We start from the raw sequence: 23,862 nt of genomic DNA, 5'->3' as shown, positions 1-23,862 counted from the left end.
TCAGAGCCTTGGCTCCCTTTACAAGATCTTAGCTACATCCATTTGAACAGCAAAAATGTCCTAATTGGGTTCCACTTTGCACTCCCCCATACCTTAATGTCTGTGTCTGGGGTGACAAATTCCTTCAGGCACTCAATGGGACCCATAAGAAATGGACAGTGAGAGGAGAAAACCTGGAAGAAAGAGAAGATAAATTAGTCCACAGGACACTGGCCAGTGGCTTCAAAAATAGGTAGAAACAAAGAAAGGGCATCGGCTTCAGTAAGAATCTAGACAGTTTTCTAAGCTATCTCTCTCCTTATGCCTCTAGGTTTTCCAAGCTCATCTATCCCCAGGAATCTTCCAGGATCTCTTCCATATTAAGCTTCTTTTCCTCAATGTTCACCAACCCCTTCTCACAACTTCTCATACCAACCCTACCCACAGAACTATCTGTGACTCTGTGACAGCCCCTCCCCCCCACAACTCACTTCCCGAAGTCCTTCTTGGGCCATGGCCCTAAAACTGAGGATAACTCCAATGATGGTCATGCGCTTCAGCACATTTTCAGCACCTGAGGAGAAAGAAGGGTGCTAGAGAAGAGAACTTACGAGAGTTGTGATGGTTTTGCTTCTTCAGACCCAGCCTAGCCCCCAGATCCCTGAAAACCCCTGTCATTCACAATGCTATTCCCATAGATCCTTCTCACTGTAGGGGAAGATGCTTACCCATCAGCTGGGGCAGCAGAGAAGCCATCAAGTCTGGCTTGCTAAAGTTGGATCTGATCTGAACAAGTATATCCATGTTTTCCACCACCAGCTTCTACAGCCCAGGAACACAGAAACATTAAGCAGGAAAAGAAGAGACCAATGTTACACCTTCCCCCCCCCCAATCTTCTACACCTAACACTCTTTCTCCAAAGTGGGACCTTTGTCTTGGGGGCCTGTTTCCACAGTACCTTTAGCTCCACAATCTGAGAGGTCACATGCCACATCAGGTTTTCACTCAGGAATTTCATGCCATAGGGGCCCAGGAGTTCAGCCAAGGCCCGCATCTCTGGAATAGAAATACAGAGATCCCAGGGGTTACTAAGAAGGCACTGGAGCATTTGAACAACAACTACAGGATAATTTGAATATTTTAAATGTTTTCCAGCTTAGAAAGGAAGTGGGAAGTCAAGGAGTAGAAATAGCCTGAAATCCTACATTCAGCTGACAGGTTTGGCCCGCCTATGGGACAATTTATCCTGACTCACACCAAGACTTACCACAAACGATAACTTTTATTTTGTTTTCTTATAAGAATCTATACGTTCCCAAGTCCCTTTCTATGGTGCCTGGGTTTTACTCTTGCTGCACTAGCTGTCCTAGCTTTATCAGGTGTAAGACCTTAAACAAGTCATTGAACCACTCTGAGCCTGTTTAGTTCTCTCTAAAATGAAGAAATTAGTATCTGCCATGAATACCTTACAGAGTTCATGTGAGAGTAAACAAGATACGACGTTATAAAAACCTTAGAAAACTATAAAGATAGTTTGAATAAAAACCTTAGAAAACTATAAAGATAGTTTGAAAATATGAATAAGAGAATATTATGATAATTAATAACAGCTCTCTGAGGTATGTGGCACAGGCACTATCATCGTGGTTTAATATGACACGACATTTTTAGAGTCACCTATTTACAATAGGAAGAATTGAGCTAAGAACTATAAAAGGATTTTCTAACTGGTCAACTTAGATAATGCTAAAATGGCTGACAGAAGGGAAGAGGGGCTGAATCCCCTTCTCTGGAGCTGTTGGGAGAGGAGACACATTAATATACAGTTTGGATCTGCCAAATCTCCTTGCTCCAGTCTTATCTACCCCCAGCTAGTAACCCTAGGGCATCCTTCTCTTTCCAGCTATCTATTTTTGCAGTAGCATTGCCCCATTACCATGGCAACTCAAGGAAATTGGGGTGGGGGTGGTACAGGGGGGAATCAGCATTACCTCCTGCTGCTTGTCAGTTGTCAGCAAGACCTATAGCTGGGTTTAGAGGCTGCCTACAGTTTGTGGGCAGAGTCGATAAGAAGGGGACATCTGAAACCTCCAGCAGGTAAACAGTAGGGTCAGCTGACTGATGGAGTCAGGATGACAGTAAGGAGGCAATACTGGAAAATAGAACTGTGTGCTCTGGCTTTTTTAAACCCCCAGAAAAGGAGAAGAATGAAGAGGGTAGAGTCAATGGAACATCTTCTTTTTTTTTTTTTAAAAAAAGATGACCGGTAAGGGGATCTTAACCCTTGACTTGGTGTTGTCAGCACCCCGGCCATCCCTATATGGGATCCAAACCCATGGCCTTGGTGTTATCAGCACCGCACTCTCCCGAGTGAGCCACAGGCCGGCCCAATGGAACATCTTCTACCTGTCCAAGATACCATGCATTATCACCTTCCTCCTCTCACCACCATATAAACCATGGATCCATGATTCACATGGAGGTGAGAGGAAGTAGGAAGAAGTAGGATAGTTCATGAATTAGTCAGGCAGTAAAACAAATCTATTCAAAGGGATCTGTATGGTTTCAAGGCCCCTTTAGAAAGGAAACAGCTTCCCAATTCATTCACTACACATTTCTTACCCTACCCCCTTGAGACACAAAAGCACTTTTTTTTTTTTTGTCCTTTTTGAGACCGGCCACACCACGCTCAGCCAGTGAGCACACCAGCCATCCCTATATAGGATCCAAACCTGCGGCGGGAGCGCTGCTGCGCTCCCAGTGCCGCACTCTCCCTAGTGCACCACAGGCTCGGCCCACAAAAGCACTTCTATACACTGGGAAACAGCATTGCACAGTGGTTAAGCACCCGGGTTCTTCCTTGAGTTAAAGTCCCCATCCTACCATTTATGAATGTGTGACCTTAATAAGCAAGCTCCTTAACCTCTCTCTGTCTCAGTGTCCTCATCTGAAAAATGGGGATAATAAAGAGTATCTACCTCAAAGCTGTTGTGAGGATTAAGTGAGTTAATGTGAGTAAATATTTATGGCATAGCCCACAATAAATGTCATTCATCTCATCATCATCATTAGTATTAAACATCAGCAATCCAAACATTGGCTAAGGCTCTAAAATTATCCCTAAAGAAGAAAATGCCATGACGTCAAACCACTGTTTAATAATGCCAAGCATGTCCTCCTTACACTTTATCCTTTACCTTTCACTATATGCCCTACTCTTTTATTCTTTGTGGAAATGGAGAACAACTATATACTACCCTTTGAATAATAAATCCCTTCAGTGACTTGAGTTCCCTAATCTAACTTCTAAATTCTCCTTATGTTCCCTCCACCTTCAACCCCCAGGCCAATCCTCAATTCTGAGCCTCACTTAGAATCTTTATTGTCCTGAAGGTGTAGTCTAGCAGAGATGCTGAAGGGAGTGTAGTGTGGGTCTCCAGGAAGATAGGAGAATTTAGATGGGGTCCATAGGCTGAGGTATTGTACTGAGCAAAAAGGCTCAGCTCCTTGGCCAGGAGACCAGGCCCTGGACTCACCAGAGATGTCAGAGAATTCCTCTGCACTGAAGTTCTGCTCCCCCTCTCTGGGGAGGCTGATGAAGGCCTGCATGGCTGGAGCGAGGACGATGGTCCCACTGCTCGCCTGTCTAAGCAGACTTTCCAGGTACCTACGGGGTTGGCCAAGAAAGCACAGAGGATTAGTGTCCAATCCCTTCTCCCTACCATTACCACTGGGCTCAGGAAGAGAAACTCCGCTAAAGACTGGGGTGAGGAGAAGAAACTCAAAGACAGTACAGTGCTCTAATTAACTCCCCAAGCTGTTGGATCAAAAACAACTGGCAGTAATGTAATTCCACTTTGCCTCTAACCTGCAAAGTATTTTCGCTGTGCTGTCAAATGCAATGGCGTGCACTCTCCTCCCTCAACCCCTGCTCTTTCCAACAAGTGCAATCCCCTCACCCTTACCATCTGTCAGGTAAGACAGACTCAACCTGGCAACAAAAAAACTACTAATTGGGATCCTCTGAAATATACTTAGCCTCAACCTCTCCAATGAGAATGTTGGACCGAAGCCCTAGGATCCTGAAAGCCAGTCTCAAGTCAAACCTCCTGGGCAGAGAGAAGCCCCACTAACACAGGTCATCTAGTCTGCAAATATTTCCTCCTGACCTCTGGGCAAGCTTAGAGGGGCTGAGCTGCAGTCAGTGTCAGCAGAAGAGGGCTTGACCACCCCCTGCCACTCACCCCAGCACAAGCTCTGGGTTTGTATCTTATAGATATCACAGCTAACCTCCACAGAGCCAAACCCAACCGTCAAACATGGGTTCTGGTGGGGGGAGGGGTTCCTTTTAATTTAATGCTAAAATGGCTGACAGAAGGGAAGAGAAGCTGATTGCCTTCTCTGGAGCTGATTGAGAATTAGTTGTCAAAATTTTGAAACAGAGATTTTACATAAAAAATATGGATTTAGTGGGGCAGCAATCCAGTGGAGCTAAGTGGTGTCTGTCCCCTTTAGAGGGGCATTCCCTTTCCAACTCCTCAAAGTTCCCACCTAGCCCATAACATCCACCTACCTTACCTACCTGGCCCCTGTTGGCATCTGTATTTGCAAACTCTGTTCCTCCTTACTGGAAGGGGGTGGGAATGGGGGTGTTCTTTGCAGCCTGTCGCCTGCTGAGCTGATACTGAATTAAGAGTGCCACCCAGTGGCTTGGGGAGGTAGGAATCCGGCTCCTCTCCATTCCTTAAAGTCTCAAAGGAAATGGTGCTGATTACCACTTTCTTCAGTTTGGGGGAGGAGGTCCCCTTCCCTATTAAAAATAGTCTACTATATTTAACATGGTCCCAGAGAGATGGTGGTAGACAGAATGGTTTTCAGAGGGAGAAGCCAAGGCAAAAAAAGAAATAAGAGAACTTCAGAAAGAGGAAGAGAGATCATAGGAAATTCAAACAGTAAGAATCTAGAAAAGGAAGGTTAAGAACTGGAGATTAAGAAGAAAAAGGTCAAATAATTGCAGGGTAGGTCAATAGATGTTACACTGAAGGTTAGAGAAACCTCACGGTAGACAGAAGGGGATCTGGGTTTGCCCAGCTCCAGTCCTCGGGCAGAAACAAGGTCTACGACCCTGGGAGCTAAAATGCTTGGGCCCTGAGGTTCTATTTTGTAAAGAAAAAATTGCTAACAAAAAAGTAAGGCAGTGGGAAAAGATAAGCAACACTAGGCCTAGCCAGTTAGCTCACTTGGTTGGAGTGTGGTGCTGACAACACAGGTCAAGGGTTCACATCCCTTTACCAGCCAGCTGCAAAAAAAAAAAAAAAAAGATAAGCAACACTAGGCCTAGCCAGTTAGCTCACTTGGTTGGAGTGTGGTGCTGACAACACAGGTCAAGGGTTCACATCCCTTTACCAGCCAGCTGCAAAAAAAAAAAAAAAAAGATAAGCAACACTGACCAATTTGTGTAGAGAGTGGTGACAGTCTGTTCCCCACATGAGTCCAGTGGCTGTGTCTGCTGCAGGAGGGCATTGCGGATGACTCTGGAAGCATCTGCACCCAAAAACTGGGCCAGAGACTGTATGAAACTGATGTACGCTTTGACTCCTGCCAACAGCTCAGAGGGTCTTACGATCTCCTGGGTCGTAGCATTGTAGCCAGCCAGCCACACAATGGCTCTAAGTGATAAAAATCATAATTACAATCATAACAATAAACATAATAACAATTATTTGAGTATATACTGTGTTCTGGGTGTCATGCTATAATTTTACTACATGTATTATCTCATTTAAACCTCATAGCAACCCAATAAGGTAAGGATAGTTATTATCCCCATCTTACATATGAAGAAACTGAGACACAAAGATAGTAAATCACTTGCTGAAGATCACAAAGTTGGCAAGTAGCAGAGCTGGACTTGAATTTAGTAGCATTTGATTCCTGATCACTATGCTTTTCTGCCTCCTCTGGAGAAATCAGGTTATGCAATAAAAAACCTGGGCTCCCAAATTCTATCTAACTCTACCTGAGGGCCCATACCACCTGCGTTCTTGGTATCAATATTTGTCTTTTCTCCTTCGAAAGAATTAGTTCCAACCACTGTCAGAAATGGAAAACCATGCTTAGAAATCCATGGAAGTACAGTACAATCCCAAGTGGCTATGGGATGCCAGGGCTGGATAGAGGGCACACTTAGCTGGCATGCAGCTATAGCCTATCTTAAAGAAGGTGGAATAACAGTCTACACTATGTTACTGCAGCAGCACACCAAGAAGAGTCCTCCCTACCGACCCACAACTTCTTCCAAAATACCTTCCTCAGGTCCCCAAGATTTCACAATTAGAGTCAGTCTTTTGAATTAAGGCTTTTTTCCTTGTTAAAATGTAAACACAAGGGAAAGAGGAACATCACAGTTCAAGCCTTTGTTAGTCATTTGCACCCCAGTATGAATGAGTTCATCATATTCTTCCTAAAGCCACAGATGTTTGGGAGAATTTTGTTTGTGTTGTGTTTTTGACAAAATGTTTACGGCACAGGGGAAGGGAGCAGGAGGGTCTGCTCCCTAGATGAAAGGGAAAAGACCCTCAGGGAAAATAATACAGAAGAGACAGATTAAGGGCAAGCCCAATGTATGTTTGAGTTTTCAGTGAGGTCAAACCTGTAGGCCAACCTTGGGGCTTTGGAAACAATGGTGTCAGTGAACTAAGTATCAGAAATATTCAGGGAAAACTAGAATATCACACCCATGCTTGTCCAGGGCCTAGAAACCAGGGCCAGCTTCTTTTTTTTTTTTTTTTTTTTTAAAAAGGTGACCGGTAAGGGGATCTTAACCCCTGACTTGGTGTTGTCAGCACCACGCTCAGCCAGTGAGCGAACCAGCCATCCCTATGTGGGATCCGAACCCGGGGCCTTGGTGTTATCAGCACCGCACTCTCCCGAGTGAGCCACGGGCCGCAGGGCCAGCTTCTAAAGGTTTGCACATAGGTGATTATCAAACTGTTATCTTCTTGACATTATGTATGCTACTGAGATATTTTCTTCCCTATATTAATGTGTACATAATGAAAACAAATTAATTTTACTTCACCCGAGCAAAAACCTAATTGAAAAATAAGTCTATGTTCTATAGCAATATAGGGAGACTACAGTCAACAAGTTACTGTATAACTTCAAGTAGCTAATTGAGAGGATTTTTGAGTGTTCCCAACACAAAGAAGTGACAAATGCTTGAGTGATGGATATGCTAAATATCCTATATGATCATTGCACACTGTATGTATGTATCCATATATACATCGTACTCTATAAATACACACAATTATCATGGGCCAATACAGAAAAAATTAATTAAAAAGAAAAAGATTTTCAGAGACAGAGTAGATTAGAGGTTGTTACCAGAAACTGAGGGAAGGAATAATGGGGAGTTATTGCTTAACGGATATAGAGTTTATATTTAGAATGACAAAAAATGTTTTTTTTGTTTTTTTTTGTTTTTTAAAAGATGACCAGTAAGGGGATCTTAACCCTTGACTTGGTGTTGTCAGCACCACGCTCAGCCAGTGAGCGAACCGGCCATCCCTATGTGGGATCCGAACCCGGGGCCTTGGTGTTATTGGCACCGCACTCTACCGAGTGAGCCATGGGCCGGCCCCCAAAAATATTTTGAAATAGATAGGGGTGGTAGACAAACAGCACTGTGTATGTAATCAGTTCCACACAACTGTGTGTTTAAAAATGCTTAAAATGGTAATCCTTATGTTACATGTACATATTTTACCACAATAAAAAAATTTTTAAATAAATTTTAAATTTTTCTAAATAAATAAATCTACATCCCCTACAATCAAAACGCAGACTCATAACTGGTCTCCCAGCTTCTGTCCTTGCCCCCACTAATGCAGCCCGAGTGAAATGTTGAGTCAAATCTTCTTACAGCTCTGCTCAAAACCTGCCAAGCCTCTCTACCTCACTCAGAATAAAAGCCCAAGACCTTACAGTGATATATAAACACCTACACAACCTGCCCCTTCTCTGACATCTCTAACTTCACATTCTACCAGTCTACCCAAGACTCATTCTGCTGCAGCCACACTGGTCTGCTCCATGACCACATCAGAGCCTTTGCACTTGCTGTTTCCTCTGCCTAGAATGTTCTTTCTCCTGATAGTCACATGCCTGGCTTCCTCCGTTCCTTCAAGGGTTTACACAAATGTCACTTTGGAGGCCTTCCCTGGCCACCCTATCTAAAGCTGTAATACCCCACTACCACCACTACGCGCGCGCGCGCGCGCGCGCACACACACACACACACACACACACACACACACACACGCCTTCCTATCTCCTTTTCCTGCTTTATTTTTGTTTAGCACTTATCACTATCTTACCTACTATGTATTCTACTTCCTTGTTTTGTTTATCTGTCTCCCCCACTAAAAGGTAAGCTTTATGGAGACAGGGATTTTTATCTGTTTTGTATAATGCTATATCAACAGCTTCTAGAACACTCCTGACACATAGTGGGTGTTCAATATGTACTTGTTTTTTTTTTGTTTGTTTGTTTGTTTGTTTGTCTTTTTGTCTTTTTCCGTGTCCGGCAACGGATCGCAACCCTCAGTGTTGCCCCCATACCGGACCGGGGACCCGCAACGGGATTGCAACCCTCGGTGTTGCTCCCACGCCTCGCTCAGCCAGTGAGCGGGAACCGGTCTGTATGTGGGATCCGAACCCTCGGGCGGGAGCGCCGCCACGCTTCCCAAGCGGCGCACTTATCCAGTGCGCCACCGGGCCGGCCCCAATATGTACTTGTTGAATGAATGAATAAATGAATGAGCTACATATTTCAAGACAAAATACAGAAGACTAGAAAATTATTCATAATAATTCTTCCCCCATTCCCCTAATTGCTGACTACAGTGCCCAATTCCAATATAAGGGGTGTTCCTCCTACTTTAGGGGGCAATGGAATGAGAGGCAAAGCAGAGGGAAGGGAATATATTTTACTAAAGCCTATTATATGTCAGGAACTTTGCATTCATTATTATTTTTAATTCTCTACCAATTCTTAATTACAGGTAATTCTCAGTTATATATAAGGTAAATATCATTGTCCTTCCTTCACAGCGAAGGAAACTGGTTCAAATAAGTTAGTCTGCTCCAGTGTCTTAGCTAATGTCCAGGATGTCAACAACAGGTATGCTGACTGCGAGAGCCCTGCTCATTCTACTAACCAGTGGAGATCAATTCTGACTGTTCATCAATCCACCCTGTAGAGGTTTGGGGTTCATTTTGTTTTTCTGCTTTTAACAGAGGTGCTTAGAACCTATGCCAGACTGACTGCATCAGAATATCCAGAGAGTGGCATGACCACCAGGATGAATCTAATGGAACCCAACTTTGAGGACTGCTATACTATGCAAACACAGAAGACAAGGAATGAGTAATACCTGTTGAGTCTGGCCTCCAGGTGGCTGCTGAGATACTCAGAAGGGAAGATAGTATGTTCAAACACAGAGAAACTATATACATGATTCATTGTTATTGCCAGTTCTGTCAAGTTTAGATGTAGCTTGTCCATGCTAGAAAGTAAAATAGGCCTTGATTACAGGTCTTGTACTGTCTGCTAGTATCTGGGAAGGATATCTGGGATATGCCTATGACCCTCGGACCCCTTTCATCTTCTTGGGGTATTCAGCCTAGAAGAGTACACATTGATGCTGACTTCAAGGCAAAGTAGAAAATAAACATTTAAGCGCTTTTCCATATCGTCATCCCCCACCTCCACTTCCACATTCTTTTGCTGTATCAACGACCCTCTTCCCTTTTCTCCCTTCTTTGATGCAGTGCCCAGTTGGCCCTCTGGAGCCCAGGTCCTCACTTGGTGACAATGCTGCGGTTCTTCCGGTGGCTCTCAGCTCCTGGCTTGTCCCTCTCAGGCTCTCCTTTCCTGGGAGTCTGCCTCTGCTTCACGGTTTTCTTGTTCTTGGCCTTGCTGATGGTAGTGGCACAGTGCTTAGGTAGAAGCTTTAGAAACAAACACAGGTGAATGGAGAAATAAACTTTGTTGCTAAAACTACCAAGTAGCCCATGTAATAGTTATAAAAAGGTCTCTTCATTATTGTCTGTTCTTTTATCTTTCTGCCCTTTCTCTCTCACTCTCTTTTCATATATCTCTTTCTCTAATGGGGGCCTGTTTGAAATGTGTTCATCTCTTTTAGCTCTCATAAATATCTGCCCTTGTATAGGCTCAAAGTCTCAAGATAACAGTGTCTTTCAGAGATCAGAGCATCATTCCCCCACCCCATCCTGACAGCTCCTTTCCCTATGGAAAAAAAATCAAGTAAAAAGAATAAGATCTAAGAGCTCCACTCAATTGTGCTTTCTAGGATCTTCCAACCTGGGAAAATAGTTTTTTTGCCAAATGGAACAACCATCTCACTTGCTACATTCCTTCATATTTTTTCCTATGGAGACAGTTACCCACACCTCCACAGTCCTCCAAAGACTCAGTTCACCATGTGGCCAGCACTCTTCCTATTTTTTTTTTTTTTGGCAATATTATATTTCTTGCTAATTAGTTTAAACGTCAACTCAGCATCTTTTCGCCTCCCTGAGATTCCCCACTTAGCCATTCAAAAAATATTAAGATAGAAGTAAATATCCAGGTGTATCTCCTTCAAGATAATTAGAATTCTCCCCATTTATTCCAGTGCTGCTGAGCATGTACAGAGCATGTCTGGAAACTCCTCAGCTGGAATTACTCTTAGAGCAGCATAAGAACCACACAAGAAAATTGGTTTTGTTACTTCATAGTCACACTTTTAGATACAAAATCTTGGCCGCTTCAAAAAAAAAACCTCAAGTCACCTGGATGGACAAAGATATGTCAACCCTGAGATTATGCAAAAGTGTCTGTGGTAGATTCTAAAAGCAGTTCCAAAAAATGCAACTCCACCAGTAATGGCAACATCACTGTTTATTTACTCAAAATGTTAACTTTGGAGGGTCAGTATTCATTTGGTTGCAAAAGTCCTGGTATGTGTGAAAACAATTATTCATATAATATTTTAGTCATCCCTGATACAGCACTAAGCAAATCTCTTTATCAGCATCCCTTGCATGTAGTAAGTATTCCTACTGAGTGTTGAATACACCTACAATTGTATTTGTTTGCATATATTCCTTGCACTATTTAAATTTCTTTCAAACATGTATTTGTACTCCCTTTTCCCTTACACTGGAACCTTCCCCATGGGAAGGGATTGTGTACCTTCCTGCTGGATCCCCACCCCAAAAGCCCAGCACAGGGCTTAGTGCCCAGTAAGTAGCAATGGCTAATATTTATCGAGTGCTGTATACCAAATATTAAATTTTACTTAATCTTTATGACACTTCCATGAAGAAAGTATTTTTATCCCCATTTTACACATGAGAAAATGAAATGGTTAAGTAATAATGAACTGTACATCTGTACACATATTCACACACCCTGGCTCCCATTCTACCAAAGTTGCTACAGAGCCTCACTCAAACCTAGGAAGGGTGGATAGTCTGGGAAATCTCAGACGCCAGGGCATCAGCAAAAACAAGTTCCTCATTTTCAAAGTTTCTGAAATTTAGGTTGAGCTAACCATGACCAGGTGCTGTGAGTCAGTCAAGGGAGGGAAGGGGAAAAACAAGAAGATAAGAAAGCAACCCTGAAGATAAACACAGAAAAAGTGCACAAAAATGTCCAGATAGCCATAGATTAGGATGTGCATGACCAGAAAGATCAGACAAGACAGGTGATCTGGGGGCCACTGTCCTAAGCATGTGTACACAGGGCAAAGAGAGGAGGGGACATAAATTAGAAAGCTGACAAATCTCTTGGAACTCTGCAAAGGAGCACAGATTTTGTTGGAGTGCAGCTGTTCAAATAAGAGTATTTTTAGACACCTCTATCTAGTCCTGGGGAGTAAATACTGAAGGGACTACACTAAGAATCCTGCCATAAATTCAAGTACACAAAAGCCCTAGCCCTCCTTGAGAGAAAGAATTAGAGAACTTGTCATCTAGAGGGAAACAAAGTTAGAAGGAAAGACACTGAGGGCTGGCAGAACGGTGATTATTGGGCCTACCTGCTCGCTCAGGTTTCTCTGTTCAGCACAGATCTCCAGGACACAGTTGCTGGTCTGCTTGGCCAGCTCTTCCAGGAAGAAGTTGCAGTGGTGAAGACCATGGTTCTTCAGGTGGGGGTACTATGAGAAAGAAAGACCAAAGAAAAAATTGTCATCACCAGGACAGCCATTTCTTCCTCATAATACTGCTCTGACCCCCTTGCCTGAGCCACCCACCCGTACAGAAGAAGAAACTGAGGCCCAGAGAGAGAGGATACACTCTACATCAAGCTGAGACATTTAGAGACTCATATCACATATCCATGTGCCCTTCCTGGGACCAAAATTAACCCTTGGAATTGTGTTTGGGGGAATAAGGGTGAGATATGACTCAAAAGATGACAGGGTTTGGAGTTCAGGATACCCACCTCCTCTGGGCACATCTCATGAGTGCAGTGGGCAAAATGAGCACAAATCAGGGGGAAAGCAATGGCATAACGCAACATGGTAGGTTCCTCCAGGGTCATGGCAAACATCTTCTCAAAGGCACGAAGATGAAAGCTGCAGAGAAAGGGGAAGGAGACTCAGCACCAGGGCTTAGGTGCCACTCTTTGAGGCAGAGAGAATATTCATTCCATCAAATATTTATTGATGTTCACCACTCTCTCCTTCATTTCCCTATTCTTGAGGTAGAAGGGAACCCAAGAAACTTAATCCTTTCAGACTTTTATAATGGACACCAGGGCAGTTCAGTGATAATCTTCTCTTTACTTACACAAAATTTGCTATTCCTCCCTCAGAATCCTTGCACGATTTGGGCCATTCCCCCAATCTAGAAGTCCTTCAGTACCGTTAATTCACATTCCTCCCAAAATTTGACACTCAGGCTCCAGATAACCTTCTCAGATTAATTCCATGAGACTGACTTTTTCTCAACACTATCCTCTCAACTTCATGTACTCCTTGTACACTTTTTTACATTTGCAAGTATAATATTGATGTCCTTTTCACATATGAGTATTAACTCTCCCCACCTATTTTGATGGCAGAGAGCAGAAACAACATATTGTGTTTTTGTTTGTTTGATCCCTCAAAGCACAGAGTTATGCACAGTAGTGGTCACCTAATAAATGTTGAATGCTACCTAATGAAGACAAATTAATTTTGTTCTCCAAAGGCCCTATTCTCCAGCCTTCTCAATTATTTTCAGTTCTCTCCACTAAATCTCCAAGTTTTTTCATGTCTCTTTTAAGTCACAGTGTCCCAAGAGTTAAAAAAAAAAAAAAAAAAAAGCTGAAAGCTTCCAAAGATAACAGTGAAGATAAGAAAAGATTAGAAAAGATATGTGGATGACTATCCTAAAGAAGGAACGGCTGTGTAAAGTCCAAATGGCTTTCCTCAAGAGGATGAATACAGAACAAAAGGGAATCAACTTCAAATTTCTATCATTTAGGATTATTGTTTGAGCATCTGCCTTTAAGGAGAGCTCAAAGAAAACAAGACTGTTCCATCTGTCTAGGAGAATTACAGTCCTCCACAGAGGCCAAGAAAGAGATCAAGTGAATTGATAAAGAGCTCTGAGCCAGGACATACCAGAAAGTAGACAGGTCAGAAGTCTCTACCAGCACTTTCTCTACTGAATCCAGCATTCGAGAGTGAAAGACAATGAGGTTCATCACCTTGGCTAAGTCAGCGTTCTCATGCAGGTGCAGGGGGGCCTTAGCCACACTTGTGTATGCCTGTGGTTGGAGTTGGGGAAAAGGAGGAGGAAAAACAAGATAAATGAAAAGGACCTCCAGCCTTGGGACTTCAGGTTGGCTTAGGTATATATATCCTGTCCAAACAGCAGTTTTCAAGGTGTGCTCACTCCATAAAGCAGAGCTTAGGAGATTTTAAAAAAAAAATGGATTGTGGGGGAGGAAGAATCTGAGGATGGGAACCATCAACAAAAACAGACCATTACCTGTAGGCGGAACCAGTCCAGCCTCAATCCAGAGAATTCAAATTTCTCTCCATTATCAACTGCAAGAAAAACAGAAGCAAGTTTAAAAGGAAACAATGAAACAACTCTCTAATATCCACCACATAGAATGGTAGGTCCTCTTCAAAGTCATCTTGCGCCAGTCCCTGGCTCAAAGATCAGGATTTCTAGAAAAAAAGATATTCACCCTCATATATGCCATGCCTCTCCCACCTCTCTCTAGTTACCTTGTTTGAGATTCAGAGAAGAGAGAGTACTGACGAATGAGGACATGATGATGGACTCCTCCTCTGGGCACACAGACAAGTTCTAAAAAAGGAGTTAGAGTTACCATCAAGGGGGCATAGGTTCCCCCACAATCAAAAATAGGACCACAAAGTTCAGTCACTATAAAAAGATAGAATGAATTACTAAGTGCCAAAACCAGAGAGAAAACACCAAGCACGAGATGGAGGAAACTGCCTGAATTCCCTACCACACTAGCACCCAGTTTCTTTTTATTTTTCTCTCCTATTTCTATGTAGTTTCACTTAGGGGAAAAAAACAAACAAAACAAACACTGCTGAGATTAGTCTTTTTTCATTTAACAAATGTAGAAGGGAATATCAGGTTTTTCAACACCCAATCTACAAAGCATGAGACTCAGCCAGGAAATTCCAATAGGAAAATGACCAGGGACCACCCTGAAATTTCCAGCCTCTAATCAATTAAACATACCTGAATGATGTCACTGAGCACAACAGCATCAAATCTGGCTAAATACTGAAGGTGGTATTGCTGTATCACTCTGATGTGCCTTCGGACCAGAGCCCTAATCTCCTCCAACAAGAAAAGTAGCTCTGCAATGCTCCTATAAATTGGAAGATGAGAACAGAGAGATTTATGAGACTAGAAATATGAATTGAAACATACACAGTGATCAGAGGGAAGGAACTGGAAGCTCGTGAGGTCATCTGATGCCTCCCTGACCCCTTTTCCCAATCCATCTAAGGACAAGGTTCTTAGCCATGTCAAGTACTAACGAGTCAGCATAGTCCTCAGGTGTCTTTGTCTTGGTGACATTTTCTGTGTGACGAACCAGCCAGGTGACCTCATCACGAATGAAGGACAGAGCCATGAAAGCAAAAAGGGCCTAAGGAGAAGACAGGTACTATTAGAATTTTCAACTGTAAAAATGGATTTCAGAGCCGGCCCCGTGGCTCACTCGGGAGAGTGCAGCGCTAGTAGCACCGAGGCCGCGGGTTCAGACCCTACATAGGGATGGCCGGTGTGCTCACTGGCTGAGCAATCCCCTTACCGGTTAAAAAAAAAAAAAAAATGGATTTCAAAGCACAAAGAAAACTACCAAGATAATACACATATGGATATAGTTGTGTAGCCACAATACACAGATCCACAAAATTCCTCAACTCTGTGACACAGAATCAGACATGCATGTGTGTTGACATTGGCTCACAGTCAGTACCCCTTCCTCCCTATGAAATTAAATTTTAGAAATATTCACTGGACATTTATGTGGTTTAGAACAAAAAAGCAAGAAGCTCTGTCTCCAATTAGTTCACACTTCTCCCTTTTTTTTTTTTTTTTTTTTTAAAGATGACCAATAAGGGGATCTTAACCCTTGACTTGGTGTTGTCAGCCCCACACTCTCCCAAGTGAGCCACAGGCCAGCCCTAGTTCACACTTTTTTTTTTTTTTTTAAAAGATGACCGGTAAGGGGATCTTAACCCTTGACTTGGTGTTGTCAGCACCATGCTCACCCAGTGAGCTAACCGGCCATCCCTATATGGGATCCGAACATGGGGCCTTGGTGTTATCAGCACCACACTCTCCCGAGTGAGCCACAGGCCAGCCCTAGTTCACACTTCTAAAGAGGATAAGACAAGTACCCAAACAGCAATAATAGATGACATACTATGATAGTGTCAAAAAAGAAAAACAGAAAGTTTTCAGGTACTCCAAGAAGATTCAAGAGAATCAGAATATACACATACAAATAGATTACAAAAGACTCAGAAATGCAAAATTTCATGAATGCACAGTCACTCCCCACACAAAGTCTCTTATCACTGGTCATCATCCCCCTCCCAACAACTTCTTTCTCTTGCCTTGGGACCCAATAGTCCTGGTTCATCAGTTAACACCGTCTCCAGCTCCTTCACTGCCATCCGCAGAAATTGCCGCCGTTGACAGTGAAACTGGCCACTGAGGAAGGAAAGAGGAACTAGAGAATATTGCCTCTCCCACTCCTAAAAACCATCCACATGCAGTACAGAAGACAGCTGCATTTAGGAAGAGTGTCAAGCATGAGGAAGGTTCAATACTATCACTAGACTTGGTAAAAACACACACACAAAACTCCTAAAAACCATCCACATGCAGTACAGAAGACAGCTGCATTTAGGAAGAGTGTCAAGCAGGAGGAAGGTTCAATACTATCACTAGACTTGGTAAAAACACACACACAAAAAAAAAAAAAAAATCTGTGGGGCACCAGCAAATTATAAGGCTATACAGAAACTGGGGATGGTTTAGGTAACAATAAAAGTCAGAGGAGATTCCTATTCCATCCCCTTCCAGAGAGCCCATTTCCCATCTTTACCTGTTTGCAATCATGTGTTCCTTGCTCTCCTTTATGTCTGCCACTCGCTTGCCATACCTACGGATTGACACAAGCACAGCAGAGTTGGCCAGACCACTGGTTAGAGGCTTTGCCCCACCTTCTTAGTCCTCAGAGAGTCCAACCTACAGCAAGGGGAGCATGTGCAGCCCTCACTAGTGGATCCTTCCAAACCCCACTTCTCACCCTAGCCTATTAATAAATGACTCATAGAGCTTAGACGTCATTCACCTAACATAGATAACCAGTCCTCCCTTCTTGGATTGCTTTCTTCCCTTGCTTCTGTTTTTTCTCTTCTTCTCAATATCCCTTGCTGATTTCTCTGCCTTGGCCTGGCCCTTAAATAACAATGTGCCCAGAGGTTTGTCCCATTCTCTTCTTATGAGGCCAGGGTAAATATCCTTCTAAACACTTGGACAGCACTTTGTGTTTACACACCATAATCCCTTTACTATATCACAACAGTTTGTCCACTTCCCACCAATTTGTAAACTTCATGAGCGCAAAGACTCTGCCTTTTTTAACAAGCACATAGCACTTAAAATGTACCAGGCACTTTTCTACATGCTTTACAAATAATAACTCATTTATTGTTCTTACAAACAATGTTGCAATAAGCATCTTATGTCTTTCCATACTTTTGCAAGTATACCCATAGGACAAATTCCAAACAGTGGACAAAGGGTAATGTGTATTTCAAAATTGGTGGATATTGTTACATTTTCTTCAACAAAGATTATATCAATGTGTATTCCCAACAAGAGTATGAGTGCATCTCTTTTTCTTCATCCTCATCAAAATTGGATTTTTTATCAAATATTGACAATTTTGCCAATCTTGGCAGATCATCCATTTCTCTACCCTAATTACTAAAAAGGTAATCACAACCCTATGAGGTAGGGCACAAGGAGGTATTACCATTATCTGCAGTTTATGGACAAGAAAATTGAGGCAATGGCATGGAGAAGTTAAGTAACTTGCCCAGGTCACAGCTAGTAAGTGGTAGAGCTTGGATTCAAATTCAAGCAGTCTGGCTTCAGAGTCCATGCTCTTAACTTCTATATGTATCTTTTTAATTATTATATTCCTAAAACCCAGTGAAATACCTAGAAAATAGTAGGTATTCAATAAGTATTTATTCAATAGTTAGAATTAATCCTTACCACCCATACTCTGGGAACACTCATGGAAAATGAAAAAGGATGTCCTGAAAGAAGATCAGTTTGGCTCTCACATCTCTCACCCTTTCAAACTGCTAAACAGGTCCTCAGTGACCTTGTGCACCTGTAGCACATCGTCCCGGATGAGGGTGATGTACAGGGAGCCCTGCAGACACAGCTTCCACAGCTTCTGGCACTGGCTATTGGAGTTGAGGCACCCATGACAAAGAAGAAACCCAACTGTGGTGCATAAAACAGAGCATAGAAAGACTTTCAGAACTTGCTCTACATGTAACATGCTGCTACATCCATTCTCTCCTAATCCCACAAAACTTACTTATAATCCAGCGCTCCATCACTTCCATGGACAGATACTCACAGGCCATCTGTGGGAATAGAGGCAGAGATGGTCAAGCAGTTATTTAACTTAATTATCACCTACAGAAGAAAAATCAACCTAGAATCTGAATATCAAAACCAACTTTTACTTTATCAGACTGGATTAGGACACTTTGATAAGCCAATAGTCGAGAAACCTGCCAATAGTGGGGGGGAGGCACTGGAAGTCGAGTGAGGGGAAAAAAATATCAGTCCTATATAAGATCCGAACCCACGGCGGGAGCGTTGTTGCGCTCCCAGTGCCGCACTCTCCCAAGTGTGCCACGGGGCCGGCCCCAAACAAAAGCTTTAACATACCTTCTCTTCAACAGTCCAGATCCTTTTAATAACAGGAGAACAAGACTCAAAACCTTGTGATTTCTCCCTCCTTTGGATTTTTTTTTACCACTTAAAGTGTAAATCATTGGGTCCTTATCACTAATCTTGCACCATCAGTTGTATTTTTATGGCCACATGGCATATCTTCCCTCTTAGACTATAAGTTCTTTGAAGGAAGGACTTTCAGCCCATAGTAGTTGGACAAAAGCATTTACTAATTAATTGATTCCTAAACTCAAGTTCCTACTGGGCTAAATAGGTACCTAATGACTCAATTTCATCCATTCATTCACTCTATGAATATTTACTAAATTCTGTCCATGAGCAGGCACACACTAAACCTGATCCAAACAAAAGCTCCAACCCAAACATGTTTTAGCTGCAAGAAGTGATCAACTTAGAGGCATATCCTAGAAGAGGGCTAAAGCATTCTTACGGCTATTATTTCCTGAAAGAAGCACCCTCTAAAGAGATGGTCTACTAGGCAAAGAGAACACCTCCACTAACAAAAGGAAAAGGGAACTCACTGTGTCTGAATTAGCAGGGTGAATCATGGCTGGAGGAGTGCTGATGAGACTTAGAAGCTGGGCACTGCGCCACTGCTCAGCCCCCTGGTTCCTTCTGACAAAGAGGAAGTGCAAAGAGAGGAGGGCTCCACTCACAGCCTGCAGGGAAAAAGGAAATGAATCCTTAATGTCAATGATGGTTATAATGCACTTCTTCCCGAGGAATTCTCCACTCGCTCAGGGAACTTGCCTTTGTGTGAGGCCCAAACTCTTCCGTCAGCTTCTTCAGAGGGTGTTCATACTCCAAGACCATCTGACCCAGACGAGCAAAACTGGGGTCACTAGAAGAAAGCAAAGGAAAGAGGAGTTACAGGTCTCCCTTAACCAGAACGTAAACTCTTACGTTTGCATATAGAATAAAGATATGTGCTTAGGCTGACATTCCCTACCACCTCCAAAGATATACATATTAAACTGTGTATTACATATACAGATACCTGGCTCCAGGCTCAGGAATATTGCCTTGGGTTGAATGTTCACTCAAGACTTAATCCCCACTGTAACTGCTGAAGGTGGGAAATCCTATTATTGTAATTGAAAGGTGGGGCCTTGAAGAGGTGATTAGATTGTAGGACCATGGATTAAAAATGGTGGTCATGGGTGTGGTTCTGAGGGCTTTAAAAGGAGAGTGTAGGGGCCGACCCCGTGGCGCACTCGGGAGAGTGTGGCACTGGAAGCGCAGCAGCGCTCCCACCGCGGGTTCCCACCATTTTGGCAATGTGATACTCTGCCCTCACTGTCACCACCACCAAGACCTTCACCAGATGTGTTCCCAGGACTCTGGACTTCCTAGCTGCCATTTTTGTAAACAATACATTTCATTTTCTTACAGATTACCCAGTTCATGTATTTTGTTATAAGCAACAGAAATGGACTGCTTGCTGGAGACAAAGGGAATACAGAATGGGTAGTAGAAGAAAGTAGTTATGAATACCAGCTTCAACCACATGACCAGTTACAGAAATGAGGATATAATTGTCCTCCCTATTGTGTTAAGAATATGTCTCTATGTATATATACTTCACATATATTAAGCAATTATCTTTGTTTTTGTTCCTCTTATTCTTTCTCATGTACCATGAGACTTAATGACTTTATATCAGCATTTAAATATTGTTAACTTTGTATCATACTATTAGCATTTAAGTCATGGGATATCGAGAGATGGTAATATTATCTAAGAATTTTACCTCCTTTTCTGGGAAAGGGATTAATGTGTTTTCAGTTGTGCACAGGATAGTTGCATCATGTTAGGTGAAACTATTATGTTATTGTCCCTTTGAAGATTCAGTATGATTTAAGGAAATAGTATGGACACCAAGTTGACAAGGGGTGGACTTGCGAAGGTTAATTCTAGGTGTCAACTTGATTAGATTAAAGAATGCCCAGAAACCAGGTAAAGCTATCTTTTTAGGTGTGTCCATGATGGTGTTTCCAGAAGAGATTAGCATGAAAGCCTGAGTGGATTGGGTGGGAAAGACCTGCCCTCAATATGGGCGGGAACCATCTAATCCATTGGGGGCCCAGAGAGAGTGAAAAATGGAGAGAGAAAAAAGGTGAAGCTCTCTCTAGCTGATGGAGCTGGGATACTCTCTCTCCTGTCCATGGACATCAGAGATTGAGACTCTTCAGCTTTTGGCTTCCAGGACTTATATCAAGGACACCACTGGCTTCTCTGGTTTTGAGCTTTTGGACTTGGACTGAGTCATGCTACCAGCATCCAGTTTGCAGATGGCCTATAGTGGGACTTTTCCACACAATCGCATGAGCTACTTCCTTTAAGAAAGCCACTGTCATATATTTATAACATATCCTATTGATTCTGTCTCTCTGGAATACAGGTACTACGCAATGTTTAGATAGAACCATACAATTTTGGGCAGGTCCATGAAAGTTTCTTCATTATAAGCACCCAAAATAGGGTGGACAGGATAGGTACTCTATAAATTTGTGTCAATTAGTTAGACATCAAGTGATATGCCTGGACCCAAATCTGTATTCTACAACCCAAAAAGATATATAAACATTCAAAGCTAACAGGTAACAGCATGTGCCTAGGTATCCACGTAGATACATAAGAATACACATCACACATAGAACAACATGTTACAGCCCATTCTGATCCCACTGGTATTTTTTCAGCCCTTAAATACTTATATTTGCACTAATGAAGGGGGACAGAATTGCAGATAATCCAAAATCCATTTATATTTGGCTTCAAATATATTATCAGACATTACTTACCCCAAAAGCTTTACCTTACTATTAATATTATTCCTACCAATATTAAAAAGATTTTTGTTGCCTTTTGTGATAACCCAAAAAGCAGAATAGAAGCTAGTCCAGGATTAAAAATTGATCAGAGATAATGCAAACTGGATAATCCACTAGCAGATTTTCAAGAGTTAACTATATGTAAACATGTACCTTATTTTGCCTAGGTCATCATGCAGATTATACGTTCTCATATGAGAAATCATGGCATCTACTTCTTTTGTATTGTATAGCACCATGTATGAGACTCTTCATATAATATATCCCCTTAACTCACCCATGCCCATGCAGCATCTCATGGGCACAGCTGTACATGCCAATGAGTACCCGTCGATCCTCAATCCGTGACAGAAGTAAAATAACTGAGGTGTAAGTCACAATCAAGTCCAGGTAACTCTGAGTAAAGTCAAAGTTGAGATTCTGCAAAGAAAATACATAGGAACCCAAGGACGGCATGGCCAATTAATCTGGATCTTTCTATTTCCCTGACCATTTCAGATAGTGCTAAATAGACTCTGAATGAGCCTGTCTAGAGGTAGAAACTGACAGGATTGAAAATTCAGAAGAAAATTGGAACAAAAGTCTCAGTACTGAACAGATCATCTATCTAGGCAACAAACCAACAGAGGAACAGTTAATCTATCAAATGGAGAGAACAAATCTATGGTTATTAGAGGGAGGAGGGGGAAGGGGAGGGGATGGGGAAAGATTGGATAAGAAGTATAAAGGATAACTATGATTTGTAACAATGAATATGCTAATAAAAAAGAAAATCGGAACAAAGGCTAGGAAATAAGGTAGCATTTGGGGGTTGGAGGAAGTGGCGTAAGATTTTTATGTAATTGTTATATTAATTAAATCACATTGCTTATCTGCTTAAAATGTAAATACATTTTAACTTTAGCACTTCTTATAAAAGAATTATTGGCCTAAGATGGAACAAATAAAATAGCTTTTCTTCCAGTCCCATCCCACCCCACACTGTCCCAACCTAGACCTGGCCTTTTCTTTTATTTTACAATAGAAGAGAATTGCAAAGGATCTTACAATATCAAAATGGCACTGGCAGGCATCAATGGTGTTGAGAAGTTCATATACATGATCCTGGGGGTAAAATTGAAGATGAGAGTGAATAAAAAATAAAGAGAAGGTGACATGTACTAGCAGAATTTGAGGGGAAGGAACCTCTCCCCTAAGGTCCTAGAGAGCCACCAAGTAATAGAGGGAGGCATTGTTAAAAAGAGGGAGAAACTTCCTTCCTCCTCAGTAAGCCATCAGTGGGCCCCTATCATGCCACCCTGCCCAATATGCCCATGTTTCCATAGGCACAAGTTACTACTATATTATGCACACTCTCCTTGATCTTATCATTCCCATGTCCCGTTCCTCCACAAAAAAAGGTTACAAAATGCAGATCATCAAATAGGCGGTTTCGAAAATCAAACCCATTTTTATCAACAAACACCAAAATAAATCTGTTCTTGGATCACCTGTGTTTGGAAGTTAATCATTAACAAATGGGAATCCTACCCAACTTTCCATGTGTTCTATTTACGGACCACCTACTATGTGTTAAGTACTTACTAAGTGACTTCCATATACTTCATTTAATTCTCATTCCATTGTAATAGGGATTCTTTTTCTTTTCATGAATAATTTTACCTAAATAAATATGCAGTTTTATTGTGGACTCTTCCCTCCCCATACATCAGCACCAGCCACCCTCCATCCTGACCCCAACCCCCAGGTAAACGAGTTTAAACAAGTGGGTATGTTCTTTCTTATTTTTCTCCCTATTTACATAATCCCATTTAAATAGAAAGGAAGACTCTCTTTTTTCTCTATTTTACATTTCCATTCCTCTTCCCCTTACCAGTGCATCAAAATATATTTAATGTTATTATTTTTTTACATGAGTTCTTGTGAAATAAATATTTTCATTTTAATGTGCTCATTTTTAATCTACAAAAAAAAATAGAGAGAAAAACAGATTTTGGAGGGTAATCATTTTGTGTTACAAAATTGAAATAATATTACGCCCTTCTTGTCATTTTGTTTTCTCATTCAACCTTACTTGCTGAAAGCCCTTGAAGTCATCTGGTAGAGCACTAATGCGTTCTTTCTGATAGCTGCTTAATAACACATGATATAGCCATACCACAATTAATTCAGCCTTTTACCCACTGATGGGCATTTGTTTTGTTCCCACCTCCCAGCCTTATCCAGTGCATATTGGTATTTTCAGTTCTATAAAAGTAGAATTGCTAGATCAAAGAGTATATATATTTCCATTTTTAAATATGTTGCCAAATAATTTAAACAGACACTTCACAATTAAAAGTATACAAATGGCCAGTAAGAACATGAAAATATGCTCAATAATATTAGTCATTGGAGAAATACAAATTAAAACCACAATAAGATATCACCACACACCACTAGAATGGGTAAACTTTAAGTCTGATAATAGTAAGT

General features: G+C 41.9%; 1 protein-coding gene across 1 annotated transcript in view; it reads right to left on the bottom strand.

Annotated features, from left to right (window-relative positions):
• NCKAP1L (NCK-associated protein 1-like) overlaps positions 1 to 23,862 on the bottom strand; it is a 56,873-nt gene that overhangs the window by 12,425 nt on the left and 20,586 nt on the right. The window contains exons 5-27 of the mRNA XM_008588138.1: positions 22,435 to 22,491; positions 21,665 to 21,807; positions 19,304 to 19,394; positions 19,075 to 19,212; positions 18,168 to 18,216; positions 17,914 to 18,070; positions 16,653 to 16,709; positions 16,159 to 16,255; positions 15,073 to 15,182; positions 14,768 to 14,900; positions 14,278 to 14,359; positions 14,033 to 14,091; positions 13,663 to 13,808; positions 12,498 to 12,630; positions 12,091 to 12,210; positions 9,852 to 9,997; positions 9,421 to 9,552; positions 5,431 to 5,649; positions 3,517 to 3,647; positions 939 to 1,036; positions 708 to 801; positions 471 to 553; positions 93 to 173 (exon numbers count right to left, since the gene is read on the bottom strand). Coding sequence (XP_008586360.1) covers positions 93 to 173; positions 471 to 553; positions 708 to 801; positions 939 to 1,036; positions 3,517 to 3,647; positions 5,431 to 5,649; positions 9,421 to 9,552; positions 9,852 to 9,997; positions 12,091 to 12,210; positions 12,498 to 12,630; positions 13,663 to 13,808; positions 14,033 to 14,091; positions 14,278 to 14,359; positions 14,768 to 14,900; positions 15,073 to 15,182; positions 16,159 to 16,255; positions 16,653 to 16,709; positions 17,914 to 18,070; positions 18,168 to 18,216; positions 19,075 to 19,212; positions 19,304 to 19,394; positions 21,665 to 21,807; positions 22,435 to 22,491 — 2,556 coding nt within the window. The remainder of the gene's footprint in view (positions 1 to 92; positions 174 to 470; positions 554 to 707; positions 802 to 938; positions 1,037 to 3,516; positions 3,648 to 5,430; positions 5,650 to 9,420; positions 9,553 to 9,851; positions 9,998 to 12,090; positions 12,211 to 12,497; positions 12,631 to 13,662; positions 13,809 to 14,032; positions 14,092 to 14,277; positions 14,360 to 14,767; positions 14,901 to 15,072; positions 15,183 to 16,158; positions 16,256 to 16,652; positions 16,710 to 17,913; positions 18,071 to 18,167; positions 18,217 to 19,074; positions 19,213 to 19,303; positions 19,395 to 21,664; positions 21,808 to 22,434; positions 22,492 to 23,862) is intronic.

This window comes from Galeopterus variegatus, unplaced genomic scaffold (genome assembly GCF_000696425.1).
Source record: "Galeopterus variegatus unplaced genomic scaffold, G_variegatus-3.0.2 Scaffold4683, whole genome shotgun sequence".
Lineage (NCBI taxonomy): Eukaryota > Metazoa > Chordata > Mammalia > Dermoptera > Cynocephalidae > Galeopterus > Galeopterus variegatus.
The sequence above is the reverse complement of the archived record's forward strand: the minus strand, read 5'-3'. Positions and strand labels throughout refer to the sequence as shown.